The 13,860-nt window shown below is 48.0% G+C and overlaps 1 protein-coding gene across 3 annotated transcripts in view; it reads left to right on the top strand.

Moving 5' to 3' along the window:
* GAL3ST4 (galactose-3-O-sulfotransferase 4) overlaps window positions 1-12,323 on the top strand; it is a 136,544-nt gene extending 124,221 nt beyond the window's left edge. For all 3 annotated transcript variants that reach the window (XM_069646411.1, XM_069646410.1, XM_069646412.1), the window contains exon 4: window positions 10,504-12,323. In XM_069646411.1, the coding sequence (XP_069502512.1) occupies window positions 10,504-11,421 (918 nt within the window). In that variant the 3' untranslated portion in view covers window positions 11,422-12,323. The remainder of the gene's footprint in view (window positions 1-10,503) is intronic.
* Window positions 12,324-13,860: the final 1,537 nt, after the last annotated feature.

The raw sequence follows: 13,860 nt of genomic DNA, 5'->3' as shown, positions 1-13,860 counted from the left end.
TTAGCACTGGTGTGATGTGGCCTCTTCTGTTAGTCTCAGGAGTATCGTAGCTGCAGGGTTTTGGATGCGCTGGGGTTTTTGGGTGAGCCGTTCTGGCATTGCAAGGTAGAGGCTGTTCGCATTGTCGATTCTTGATAAAACCAGGGAGATTGTGGCGAGGGTTCTGTGTGGGGAGGGGAGCTAAGGCAGCATCCCTCTGATTAATGTCTCATAAGGTGGAACCATTTCTTTGTAATAGCGTTGTGGTTCAAGAGTTCCTGTTAGGGATTTTTTCTAAAGTTCACCTGTAGTTGGATTTTCTAAAACTGCCCCCTGGGTACACAGTGCTCCAACTTTTAGTATAGACCTGAATCTTCAGTTCCAGTGCTTGTCTGTCTGTGCACCAGGAATCCAACCTTTTATCCAGGGACCCAGCCAATCAGCACTTGCACTACATTCAAACTTTGGGAAGTGGCTGTCCTTTCAGGAGAACGAGCCTCCCAGTTGGAACTGGTTCCAGGCAGGCATGTCAGAAGACCAACATCAGCAGAGTTTTGGGATCTTCCCCTGCGTCCTGTCCTGTCCTCAGACACGCTGGAGCCCTGGTGGGCTTCACAAAAGATTCCCGACAAAGACAAACGTCAAACCAGTACCTCCCCCACCCAGCACAGAAGAAGGATCAAGAAAGGACAAGCAACCAAGAAAAGGCAAAAAAAACGAGTCACCATTTTGAGTCAATGGTGACCCCCTGTGCATTACCGCAGCTGTGAGCACAGGCTGCGTGTACAAATGACACAAATGGTGGTAAATCACGTCCACTGCCACCTGCCATTCAGGTATGCTTGACACTGTATAAATGTTCCAGGAGCAGCGAGAAAGTGCTGCAAAAGGAAATTACAAATGCGCATAAAGTTGGAGGAAAGCAAGACTCCAAAAATAAAGGATGTAGAAATACAAATATGACTCGCATAGCCAGAGTAAAAGAGGGGCTGAGCGGGGAAAAAGGATCCCACTCACCCAGGAACATAGACAAAAAATCCACAAGACTAGCTGCAAGTGCTGGGGGTCTCACAGGTGAAGGAGGTTTGGCATAAAAAAGAAACATCTACCTAACCGTTCCCATGCCAGGTGGCCAAACATTGCCCCTATCCCTGGTTATAATAATAATGAATTTTTAATAGTGTTTACTATCGCAACTTGTGCTACGTTGTAGCATAGTAAAGAATGGGGAGCTCGTTTTGCTCCAATGTGGAATTTGGTGGCAGGGAGCCGTTCCGTTTAAACTTACATGTAGGTGGCTCCCCGCTGCCGAATTCTGGTCATTTGCACAGTGCAGTGCAAATGTGCAGGGCAAAATGCAGCATACACGTATGTACACTGCTTTTGCCCTGCACATTGGCACTGTGCCGTGCAGATGAATAAATGTTGCCTGCTGTGCTCGCAGGGCATGCAGCCTTTGCAATGGATCCCTATGGAGTCTGGCTGCTGTATAATGGGACATAAAGACGGCGTGCGCCATGGTGATCCCCAGCATTTGCACCGGCATGTCAATGTATTTCGTTGCAAATCCTGAAGCATTTGTACGGCAGGAAGGAAGGTGGCAGAAACGCAAGTTGTGTACCGCCCCTCCTCGCCGCCATACAAATGAATGAAAATGGGGCGTGACAGGAATACGCAGTTTAAAAACCTTATGCAAGCTTTTATGCCGATGATTTCCGTTACGTGGAGCCGAAAATGAGCTCCTAGCTACTATCAGCGCCCATATTTCACAGTACACAATGTACCAATCGCAGAAGGAACAAAGACCGCGTCAACCGTGTATAAAAGATTAAATGCGTTGGCCTTGCTGATATCCAGAACCAAGAACCCGCAGGAAGAATTCACAGGTCTGCAGGCGCTACTTCACCTACTCAATAGCCCGATGTTCCTCAGGGTGTTGGGGAGGCGGTAGACACCATGTCGAGAGGTCACCTGACCCCCCACTATTGCTTTATTTCATCTGTTTACTCTCCCGCCCTTCCCTTCCGTGGCCTCCGGTCACCCTCCCATTTGGTCTCGCTTTTCTCCCTCTTTCTCGCTCCCTCTTGTGCTATCTTTCTCTCTCTTAGGTTGTCTCCCTCTTCTTATTCTGTTCTTTATCTCCCATCTTTCCGTGTCTTCTATCTTTCTCAAGTGATGTCTCTCTCTACTTCTTTCCATCTCCCCTCCCATTCAGTCTCTCATCATTGTTCTTCCTGTTGCATCTCTCCTGTTTGTCCCTTCCATGCAGCGCCTTACTGTCTTGTTTGACCTGGTCTCTTTCCTCTACCCTCTCGTTTCGTCTCTCCAATACCGTTGTCTCTTCTTAATCTCCTTTATGCTGTGTCTTCTCTCTCATTCTGTGCTATTGGTATCTCTCCTTTCCTTCAAGGCCCTACTCTATTCCTCCCATTCCGGTTCTTTTCTCCCTCCAAGTCTCTGTTTTCTCCTTCCCTCCCAGGTTGTCTTCATTTTTCTCGCCGTATTCTCTTCCCTCTTCCTCCAATGCTGCCTTTCCTCTCTCCTTTCCATCTTTTCCTTTCTGTCTTTATTCTCCCTTCCATGCCGCCTTCCTCCTACAGCCTCAGATCCCTTCTACCAAAGGCCCAGGTAACAGCCACCCCTGTCCCCTGCACCGCCTCACGACCTCTTAGTTGGTGGTACTTTACACTATATGTCCCGGAGGATAGCTCAGCAGCAACGTCACGAACCTCGGGTCCGCCTTAGAAACCTCCGGGTATTAAGCACGTTATAAATACGCAACTAAGAGACATTATTCCTGTAACAGCGCCTCGATGCTCCCGGGCTGTGTGAGCGCTTTCAAAATGCAACTAAAATAAAAAAAATAAAGAAATATATAAATATACATATTGGAATAACAGCCTTTTGGAAGCGAACTATGCTACCTTAGTGTAACGTTCATACCACCATCAGCTGGTAATACTGACGTGTGCTTCACTTAACGTTATGTCCCTTAATGGTGTCTTCCGTAGTGTCTACCGTTTTACCATGTCTTGTATCTTCTCAACATAAACAGCACAAATGCCGGAGCATCCTCTGCCATGGCACGTTCTTTATTAATATTATTGATTACCTTTTCCCAAGCTACTGATTGGACGCTAACCTGCAGCGTGTGACCCAATTCCATGCAGACCTACCTAGTTTCTGGGTTTAGTCTGGAGATTCAAGGTTTCCAGGCTCTTCTCGGCCTCTGGGGGAAGAGCTTGGAGTCTCTGGGATTTCCAGTGGTGCCAGAAACTCCTCCCACACCTCAATATGATTGGCCACATGTCCATCTGTAGCCAATCACATGGAGGTGTAGGCGGAGACGCAGTATACTGACGAAATCCCACACATATCGGGCATCGCACTGGTCTGTGTGGTTATTTTATTTACATTTTGTACCAAGTGGGCGGGACAATGGGTGAGGAAGTGGGCGGAGTCTTGCATGGGTGTGGACAGGTGCGCCCGGTAACGCTAATCTCTGGATGTTTCCCTTCCAAATGGAGGCAGCTCTGACTTCATGGCTTCAGAAATGGTAGCCGCCAGCCAAATCTCCTCACGAGAAATTCAACACATACACTGGCGTGACATCCTAAACACATGGCTTCACGAAACGGTATTTTTTGACGACACATAACCTGCACACTCTTCCTAATGATCACGTGTCCCATTAGTCATGCGTATTTCCGCTTTGTACCGCCCCCACAGCAAGCCATACTCTTCCCTCTGATACTACGAGACTATGCACAGTGCCCAGCATCCCTGCACACCTTCTTACGAGACTATGCACAGTGCCCAGCATCCCTGCACACCTTCTTACAAGACTATGCACAGTGCCCAGCATCCCTGCACACCTTCTTACGAGACTATGCACAGTGCTATGCACAGTGCCCAGCATCCCTGCACACCTTCTTACGAGACTATGCACAGTGCCCAGCATCCCTGCACACCTTCTTACGAGACTATGCACAGTGCCCAGCATCCCTGCACACCTTCTTACGAGACTATGCACAGTGCTATGCACAGTGCCCAGCATCCCTGCACACCTTCTTACGAGACTATGCACAGTGCCCAGCATCCCTGCACACCTTCTTACGAGACTATGCACAGTGCTATGCACAGTGCCCAGCATCCCTGCATACCTTCTTACGAGACTGTGCACAGTGCCCAGCATCCCTGCACACCTTGTTACGAGACTGTGCACAGTGCCCAGCATCCCTGCACACCTTCTTACGAGACTGCGCACAGTGCCCAGCATCCCTGCACACCTTCTTATGAGACTATGCACAGTGCCCAGCATCCCTGCACACCTTCTTACGAGACTATGCACAGTGCCCAGCATCCCTGCGCACCTTCTTACGAGACTATGCACAGTGCCCAGCATCCCTGCACACCTTATGTTATAATATGAGTGCCGCCACCGTAGGGACCTCTCTGCCCAGACGAGTGCCTGAGAGTGGCGTATTGTGCCTTAGTCTGTGGCAGTGCTTTAAGTGGGGTAAGCAATTGAGGGGGGGCCCTCGTTTGGGGGCGTGGCTTTCATTGTGGGCGTGGCCTAAAAGTGCACAAATCATAGTAAGGTGCGCAAACAAATATATAAATGTGAGCATTTATATGTTTGTATGCGTACTACTATGGTGTGTGTACTTTTCAAGCCATATTCTATAAACATAGCAATGTTACATATTTCTATGTTTATAAAAGGTGGCTTGAAAAGTGCACACACCATAGTAAGTTACGCACACTTGTGTGCTTACCTTACTATGTATGGTTTGTGTACTTTTCAAGCCACCTTTTATAAACATAGATATTTGTTAGATGTTTCTATGTTTCTAAAAGATGGCTTGACAGGTAAACGATTCAAGGCATCTTTTATAAAGGGTTGATGACGGACAAAACGAACCGCAAGGTGGCTTTGTCCGTCGACAAAGCTTTATAAAAGATGCCTTGAATTGTGCACGTTTCAAGCCGTCTTTTATAAACATAGAAATATTTCTACCTTTATAAAAGATGGCTTGAAACGTACACAGTTCAAGGCATCTTTTATAAAGCTTTGCCAATGGAGAAAGGCACCTCGGGCTCTGTGATCTATCTACTCAGAGCACATAGATCACTGAGCCCGAGGCGTCTTTCACTCTCTGCGAACCCGCGGGCTCCGTGATTTAATCTGCATATTAGATCACGGAGCCGCGGGGGTCAGTGACCTGGGGAGGGAAAACAAAGGGACAGTAACTTCCTCTGATGACCCTGATGAGGGGTCATCAGAGGGAGTTAAACTAACTGACAGAAGTGCCGCCAGCCTCAGCGTCGCTGTGGCTGGCTGGCACTTCTGTTAGCTTGGCCGACATAATGATGGGGGCGGCCGCTGCGGGATAATGCATCCCGCCAATGTTGTGTGGGACGGGGGGCCCCGGCTCAGGCCCACTTTCTGGAGACTGCCGGGGCCCGGCCCCGGCAGGCCCGGCCCACTTAAAGCACTGGTCTGTGGCATCCATGCCGTGGTCCTACCTGCTGCTCAGCCCCCACAATCCTTCCTATTAAAGTTGCTATTGTATTCTGCCCACTACATCTGTAGCAACCCGTTCCTTATGCCTTGGACCATACCACACACTCTCTTTCGTGCTTCCCGTCTGCTCCCCATTAGCAATCCTTTTGTTGACCACTACATATTTTTCCTCCCTTCGGCACTCGATTAGGTGACTTTGGGGCAGTCTAGCATGGCCCACTAACGACTTCGATTTGGGGGGGTCCTAAAGATGGCTAGTTGCAAGCTTCAACGGCTGCTGGATATGTTGGCCAGGCAGCTATTTACGAAGCCCCCCCCCTTTCCGAGCCACCTCACCCCCATGCTACCCTTGCTTCATTGTCTTCCAGTGACCGTATCTTTTCGCCTCTTGGGTCCTAGAAAACCCCCATGCCAAAGGCCGTAGGAAGCTCATTCAACACCCCTATCCAAAAACCCTCGAAAGGGCGGCTTAAGATTTGCCATTTAGTCACGCAGATCCCAACTCCTCCAGTGATGGGGCAGAAGGCTCTGAAATGCTCTAACTCATTAAAAAAAATATCGTTTCAACGGCTTGAAGTGTACAAAAAGAAGTAGTGGAACTATGTGCCCTGCTGGCCTGCCCCCGCACCCCACAAACACCATTGCCGCACCCTCCCATGCGCAACCCCAACCCTCAAACAAGCACGCATGCTGCTTAAGGGAACGTGCAGTGCAAGGATCAACTTCTTCCTGCACTTTTATTCTAAAAACCAAGCCATTCCGGAACGGTTTTTTTTTTAAAAAAAAAGTATATGAATGGTAAAAACGTAATTAAAAAAAAAACTAGAGGAGCACCACGGCTCGTTTCATTGTTTACTCAGCTGTTTTAGGCTAGAGGAATAGCGCCTGGAAGCCGCTGCACTGGTAGCAGTGCACTTTGTGAGAGAAGAATGAAGCAGTTTATGAGATGATATGCAATGGGTACAATGCCTTGGGATTGCTAGTGTATCCAAGGTAGGCAGTTTTCTACAGTGGTCCGCTGCTTCTTTAAGCTGGGTTCACGTTCAATAAATCCCCAAAATAAAATAAAAAAATTAATGAAATGTGTGCCTTGAGCAGAGCTTCTGGCCATGTGTAACACCCCATGACTCACATGTTGATTAAGGGCACACATGTCAGTTGACCAGGGTTACACTAAACATCTCCCAGTACCCACATATGCCCAAGAGACTTCATTGCTGGCGCCATGCTGTGTTCTCTCTTCCTGGAGATGAATCGAATCTAATCTTCCATGCTTAGCCAATAATTGTAAAGGTTTATCCCATTTGGCACGGGGCCTGTCTCGGGATTGGTTCAGAGCATTGTCACTCTTTTGGCCCCTCCATGTAAACTCCACTCAACACTTATTCTCTTCTCCTTTGGAGCCCCACTCCAACTTCTCCAACCCAGCTCGACAATCTCTGCTACCCTTGCACTCTACCCCTAAACCCCTGGGTGCCTCCCAGGGCTCAAGCCCTAAAATAAAAAGTGGGCGGACTCCCAACGTATGCAGTAGGATGTGACGTCACAGGCAGTTATCATAATGTGAAACAAATGTGCATATTTTCATTTTAGGGTCTCTTTCCCAACCCTGTGCTTGGAGATTCTGTGGCCTCACGGTTATGCATCTTGTCTCTGAACCATGCCACCTCGGTTCGAATCCCGGGTACGAGAGGCAGGGGGCCCCCATCTTAAAACAGAAAGGGAGGACTGTGTCCACCCTCTGAAAAATGTGGGTGGACGCTGTCCACCTGCGTGTTCACTCAATTTGAGCCCTGCTGCCTCCCCTATGTGTACGGTCCATTGTTACATACGTGATCCGGGCAAAAAAAGAAGATATGTATATTCTAGACACATCTCGCTGTCCAGGCCCTCCATCTTTCTCTGCACGTCCCCCATCGCCTGCCCCAGTACCTGCAGGGTGCCCATTAGGGTCATGGGACGTGTAACTTAATCCAATCGATCAATCCATGGGATGATCACAACATACCCCATTCCTGAGTCAGAAGGCAATGGGCCAGAGGCGTTGCTAGGGGTGGGGAGTCAGGGGGCTATAGCCCCAAGTCTTTTGGTTGTAGCCTCTGATAAAAGCTCAGGGGAGATAACCAAAAGGCTAGCTAGTCCCAAGTCCTGACATTAGCCTAGCCCCAGATCTCTTCCAGACCTGCTGCAACGCCCCTGCAATAGGCTAATGGTCCGTGTTGCACGTGGCAGGATGCCTGCTCCTGTCCACTTCCGGGGTCCAGTGTTGCTGTTTGTCAATGCCTGATGCGTGACTCACTCTGTTGGAGACCCACGGGTTTTTTCAGAGCCACTGAACCCCTACAGAACGTTTCCCTTGTCCAGAGATAGTTAATGCTTTTGGCATATTTTTCGGGTATATGTTATTACAAGTCTTTTTTTCAATGGGTTTTTTACTGAAACATTTATTTTAAATTTGGAGGGGAGTAGGGTCCTCCCATACACACACCCCCTCTCCTATTAATGTAACATTCTTCCCTACCCCATATATTTTTCGATGAGTTTAAAAAAAAATATTTTGGTAAAAACCATCGGAAAAAAGACTCGATGTATCACCGTTGTACCATATTTTTCCTAAATCATGCAGCTCGCCGCAAAGGGAGCTGTTGTGTAGTGGCATCTCATTCACCAGGGAAAGTTAGACTGATTTTAGACAAGAATTTCCTGGCCTTCACTGCCAGTGCAACTTCATAGAGCGTCTTGTGCATTAAATAGTGGAGTAAGGAAAATGTATAATCCAGCATTGGCAATGCCAACAGTTTGGGCTTTTGTGTAGGCACTCCCCTAGCGGTATTAGCTGGCCATTGTTGGTAAGAGGTGCAGAATGGTGTGCGTATCTGACTATCTAACAGCAGTACCTGGCAAATGGTGAAGACTTATACACAATCCAAAAGCGGTGGCCTGGCCAATGCTTGTTTTCAACAGGACTTCAGTGAAGGATACCATATAGTGCTTATGATTCGAGTGACTAAAGGCAGATCTAGTTTAAGACATTTGTATTGCACCAGGGGCGCGTTTACACCTCCACTTAACTCATTAACTCTCAGAAGTCTACTTTGAAAAAACACTGGTAGGCACTTTGAATGCAACGTTTGATGGCAAGGCTTGAATAAATTGAGCTCTGAGTTCCGATGCGGAGGTGATTGGGGGGAGCAGAGGGGACGGAAAGTGGGTGGGAATGGCCATAGGGATTAGCACGGCCATGAGCAGCCAATGGGTGGGCAAATAACCAAACGACACCTACAAGCTTTGTGTCCCTCCTCATATGCCATTTCTCCCTATCTGTACTCTAATACAATAGTTTCAGCTTATAGGTGGTGCGCGCACCATCTAATAGCCCAAACTAAAAAGGCAACCTTGTACGCTGGTGCTTTTCTGTTCTCAGACAATCAAGGGTCTGATGTCTGAAAGGTTTTCAGTGTGGTGATACTTTGTGTTTGGCTCTCACTGCCCAGGCCTGGAGTGTCAGAATGGAGGATTCCCAGTGGGGCACCACAAGACTCTGTACTGCAGCCCGCCCTTTCGAGTGTTGTCACCCTCATCACTGATTGTGGGTGGGAAAGGAAGGCGGTCTCATTCGAGATGGTGCGCTTATCAGATGCATGTTGGATAGCGCCGGCTGGAGTGGAAGGCTTGGGGAATGGTCATAGCCGCAGTAGCTATGATTCACGTCACCCAAGTCTAAAGTCCGGCTTTTGGGATGAAGGAAACCTTGTGAGCAGCACCAGATGGGGAGAGGGCATTGGAAAACCCAAAAGCACTGGAGGGAAATATGTCCAAGTTGCTCAGGGACAACATACACCACATGCGCAACTGACTATTCCATTGATATTTGACTAATAGTTGCCATTACAGAAAGGGGACGACTACAGAGAAGTCAGTATTGATCATGGCCTCTGCTGCTAGACGTTGGTTTGCATATTGTGGCATCCCTCCCTCTCTATAGGCAGAGAAAAACAAAAAAAAACAATGGAATGCTACAAAGAGGAATTCCCAGAGGGCATTAGAAGCCGCTGAGCAGACGAGGTCTCTTAAAGTTCACCTATTCAGGTATCACAACACTTCCAAACTGTGTCGAGAAACAGAGGGTGGAGGGTCGTTTGGTGCCTATGGCTAATCAGGACAAGCAAGTATTGTTATCACTTTATGAATCATTGGTGAGGCCTCTCTCAGAATGTTGTCTCTGCTACTGGAGGGCACACCTGGACACTGTATCCAGCTGTTTATTCTGCTCCACAAGACTAATTATAGCCCGCACAGAAAGCAATGCCAAGAAGGTCTGCTTCAAACGTTTTAGGATAAAATAAGGCAACTCAAAAGATGGGTTATCTGAAGAAGAGGGGGTGGAATGTAGAGCTATAACGGGGGCATTAAAGTATCCCCAGGTCTGAAATCTAGGACAGAATGTGTGTTTGCCCCAGCAGGCGCGTGTCCTAGAACACCTCATCATCCTAATAAAACACAGCTAGCTGAGCACATTCCGGCTAGCTTAGGCGTCTCCTCAGGCCTAATGCAGCCAGAACTCAGTCTGGGTGTCCACCCTCCAGACAGAACACATCCAACTGATTTCCTCAGCACCACACCTACCGCTAAGAAGCCGCTATCATGCAAAAACCATACCAGCTGCACACATATCCGGTGCGCCCACGCACCTTACGTCACTCTCTCTACTGACTTGAACTGCGGTTCCCGAGGGCGATCAACCTACCAGCGCTTTGAGGTCATACCAATGATACATAAGGCGCTATATAAATGCCAAGTAACATAACATAACGTATAACATGGATGTTCTTCATTGCGAGAGTAACCAAAGTCATGAAGCTCCCTTCCAGCTGAAATGGTGGGGGCAGAATTCACTAACCATAAAGGGGGGTGAACATAGTGAAGGGGCAAAGGTAGAGCTGAAAGCGAGGTAATGGTGAGCTGACTCTTCTCTCTGTGTTTATGTTCCTCCCCAGGTGAAAAAGGTGATGCCAGATGACGCCTTCTTCTTCTCCATCCTGCGAAATCCCGTCACCATGGCCGAGTCCTCCTTCACGTACTACAAGTCTGTCTCCTCGGCCTTCAAGAAAGCGCCCAGTCTAGACGCCTTTATTAATGATCCACAGATGTACTATGTGCCTACCGAAAAGAGCAACCACTATGCCCGCAACCTACTCTGGTTTGACTTTGGCTTCGATAACAATGCCCCCTTCTCACCAGCCTATGCTGGTGCCGTGGTGGCAGCTGTGGATAGAGCCTTTCAGCTCATCCTGCTGACGGAGCACTTTGACGAGTCGCTGGTGCTGCTCAAGGAGGCCCTCTGCTGGGACCTGGATGAGGTAGTTGCGTTCAAGCTGAACTTCCGCAGTGAGGAAAGTGTCCGAACGCTCAGCCTCCCCGAGGTGGCTAAACTGAGAGCCTGGAATGCCTTGGATTGGTACCTTTATGACCACTTCAACAGGACCTTCTGGCAGAAGGTTGATCAGTTTGGGCGTGAAAGGATGGCGGAAGAGGTTCGACTTCTGCAGGCCAGGCGTGGGCATCTGATGGCAGAGTGCTTGAATGAAGGTAGGCCAGTGGAGGCCAGCCATATCCGCGATGAGAGCATCAAGCCTTTACAGTTTGGCCAGGCCAAGATATTTGGCTGGGTGCTGAAGCGCGGCCTGCCACCTGCCTCCAGGGACATGTGTATACGGATGGTGACACCAGAGCTGCAGTACAAGGACCTCCTGGATGCCAAACAGTTCCCATCCTTGAACGTCTCTGACGTTCCAGACATTGACAGGCGGGCTTTGACCAATCGGAGCATGCTTTTGATGACGGACAACAAGGAAGTGAGGGACCCGGCACTGCAGCAAGCCTTTCAAGCCAAAGACATCATGGTGGTGAGGTGACCATCATGACCAGAAGAACACGGTGCAGACGGAAGAGCAGGCAAGGCTCCACTGGTGCCACACAATGGCTGCAGAGGGTTGCGTGCCATTCCAAGCTCGTCCCGGGGAATCAAGGCAACAGCAGGCCCGATTCTTGGCGATGGACCGCTCTGTCTGCTGAACACGAGACTTGAATTACAAGTGTCTCCAGATCACTAGATAGCCTTCCTGCTTTGAACTACACCTCCTCTTGCAGAGCAGGGTCTCCCTCAATACCCCTGCCACCTACACCTCAAGCAGAAGGTGCCTATACACTTCTGGACTTCTGGGTTTAAAGTAAACTATAAACCCACAGGCTCTTGCCGGTTTAAGTCTGATCACGTCACGCACCTCCCTACAATGCCCTCCGTAACAACCAGTCACTGTCCTCTACACCCTCTAGAGAGCACAATAATTTGGTGGCCATTCTGGAAGTACTACTTGATATTTGCTTTTGTGGGGTTTCCATAGGATAGTCCGGTCGCACTCACAGCACAAGTCCTGAATTACTGCAAGAAGTAAGACCTACAATTTCTATAGGGACTCACCACTGGGATATATCGCAAAGAACTGGCACTGCCATCGCACACTGGGCCCAGAGATTTCACTGCCTGTTCACCGAGTCAGTGGTGAAAAGTACCAGCGGACTGAGATTGAGAGTGGGACTTTTGAGAATGTCATTCCAGCTGTTATTGGGATACATGGCTACAGCCGGATGGAAGAACCCGGCGCAGCTGTTACCAAAACATATTTGGAGGCCATTTCTAAACTTGAAGAACATATCCTCATGTACCATCGTTTTTCATTAAAATGTGGCCCTTCAGAGGCTGCTGCCAGAATTTGTACACAACTGTCCTGAGCTCTAATGAATGTGTATCACACTGCCCTGTCTGTGGTCGTAGAAGTCTCTCTACATCATTTTGTCTCATTTTCATGTTTTATGGTTAAATCAAGCCCCCACGTTATAGTAACTTATACAATATCAAATGTAAATGATCATCCAGATGGCCAAGGGATTGGGAACCCATCTGAGGTCCACGTGTTTTGAGTTCCAAACCCCAAAACTGCAGTTCGGCCCTAGACAATTCAAGGGGGTCTTGAAACCCATTAAGGTCCTGTACAAGTCACCAGTGTAGGCCCATTTCCTGTAGCACAGTCGTGGCGGTCCTTAGTGACTGCAGCCTGTGCCAGCCTACTCAAGTGCAAGCTACTATTAAGGGTGTTGGGGGAGGCTTTGAAAGTATTGTTGCTCCCTCTAAGGTAGGTATCCTCTGTTGGTGGTTCTAAAAGCATTAATTTGTGTCTGTGTTGATGGGATTGGACGCGGCGATCAGTCTGAAGCTTAGAACCGTCTCCCTCTTCAGCCATATGACCTCAATCTCCGCAACATTCACTGATTGCCTGCAAGTCTTCCACCTGGCCCAAAAGGATATGATGACCAATACTTGACAGTGGAGAAACCTTCCTGATATTAAAGGAAATGAGAAACTAAGGTAACTGAATCAACCTGGTAACTGACGCAAAATACACATCTGGTTGTGATTGATTAGCTCAAATTGGCAACTGCCTCCACAGCGGCTTGGGGCTGGCAAAGCAAGCACCAAAGCTTCTTTTAGGTGGACAGGCAATTATCCTCTTTGTAGTGAGACATTAACAAAAATAGCTAGTTCTTTTGCAATTGTTCTTTCGTGATCCCGAGCAAATGCTAGCTGGAGAGGGATCGGGGCAGAAGATGCTGCCTTTAATAGTCTCGCCCTTTCAATGTCATTGTCGGAAAGTCTGTTTAAGGAACTACAGCCTTTAACGGGCATCACCGGAGCGTTGTAATATTTCTGCTCCAGAACAGTGGAGGAACTGACGTTGTAGATCTTTGAGAGAAAAAAAAGTGCTAAAGAATTTCAGATAATTTGAGAGGCCACTGTTGAAACAATATCTTTTCGGGTGGTGATCAATTCCATATAGATTTTAAATATTTCTGCACTATTTGAAGCAGCTTTTGAAATCCTCTCCGCAAAGGGTCATTTTCTTCACTTCTATTACGGCTAAATGATTGAGCGTTAGGCTTTTTACACAGCAACCCATCTCCTTCCAATTGTGCTTTCCTTTCATGTCTCTCTAGGTGATGACCAGTTACATTTAGAGATGCTAGGAGGTACGGATTAAATCAGGATTTTTTAATTTTATTGGCAGATTTTGCTCTGCACTTCGTAAGAGGAGCACAATTATTAAGCACCACCATAATGTTCTCATTAAAATGCTGGATTCAAAGCTCAGGAGCGTCTGATATGGAACCCTAAATAGCAATTGAATTATAGCCTCATTCAAGAAGATGAGCAGAAATAAATCTATGATTCCGTCCGACATGTTCTGAAAAAGTGTTTCAAGCTGTAGTTGTTGAATTAAGCACTAATCTAATGACCA

This window comes from Ambystoma mexicanum, chromosome 1p (assembly GCF_040938575.1).
Source record: "Ambystoma mexicanum isolate Mex_15411 chromosome 1p, UKY_AmexF1_1, whole genome shotgun sequence".
NCBI lineage: Eukaryota > Metazoa > Chordata > Amphibia > Caudata > Ambystomatidae > Ambystoma > Ambystoma mexicanum.
This window is presented reverse-complemented; position numbering and strand designations above follow the sequence as displayed.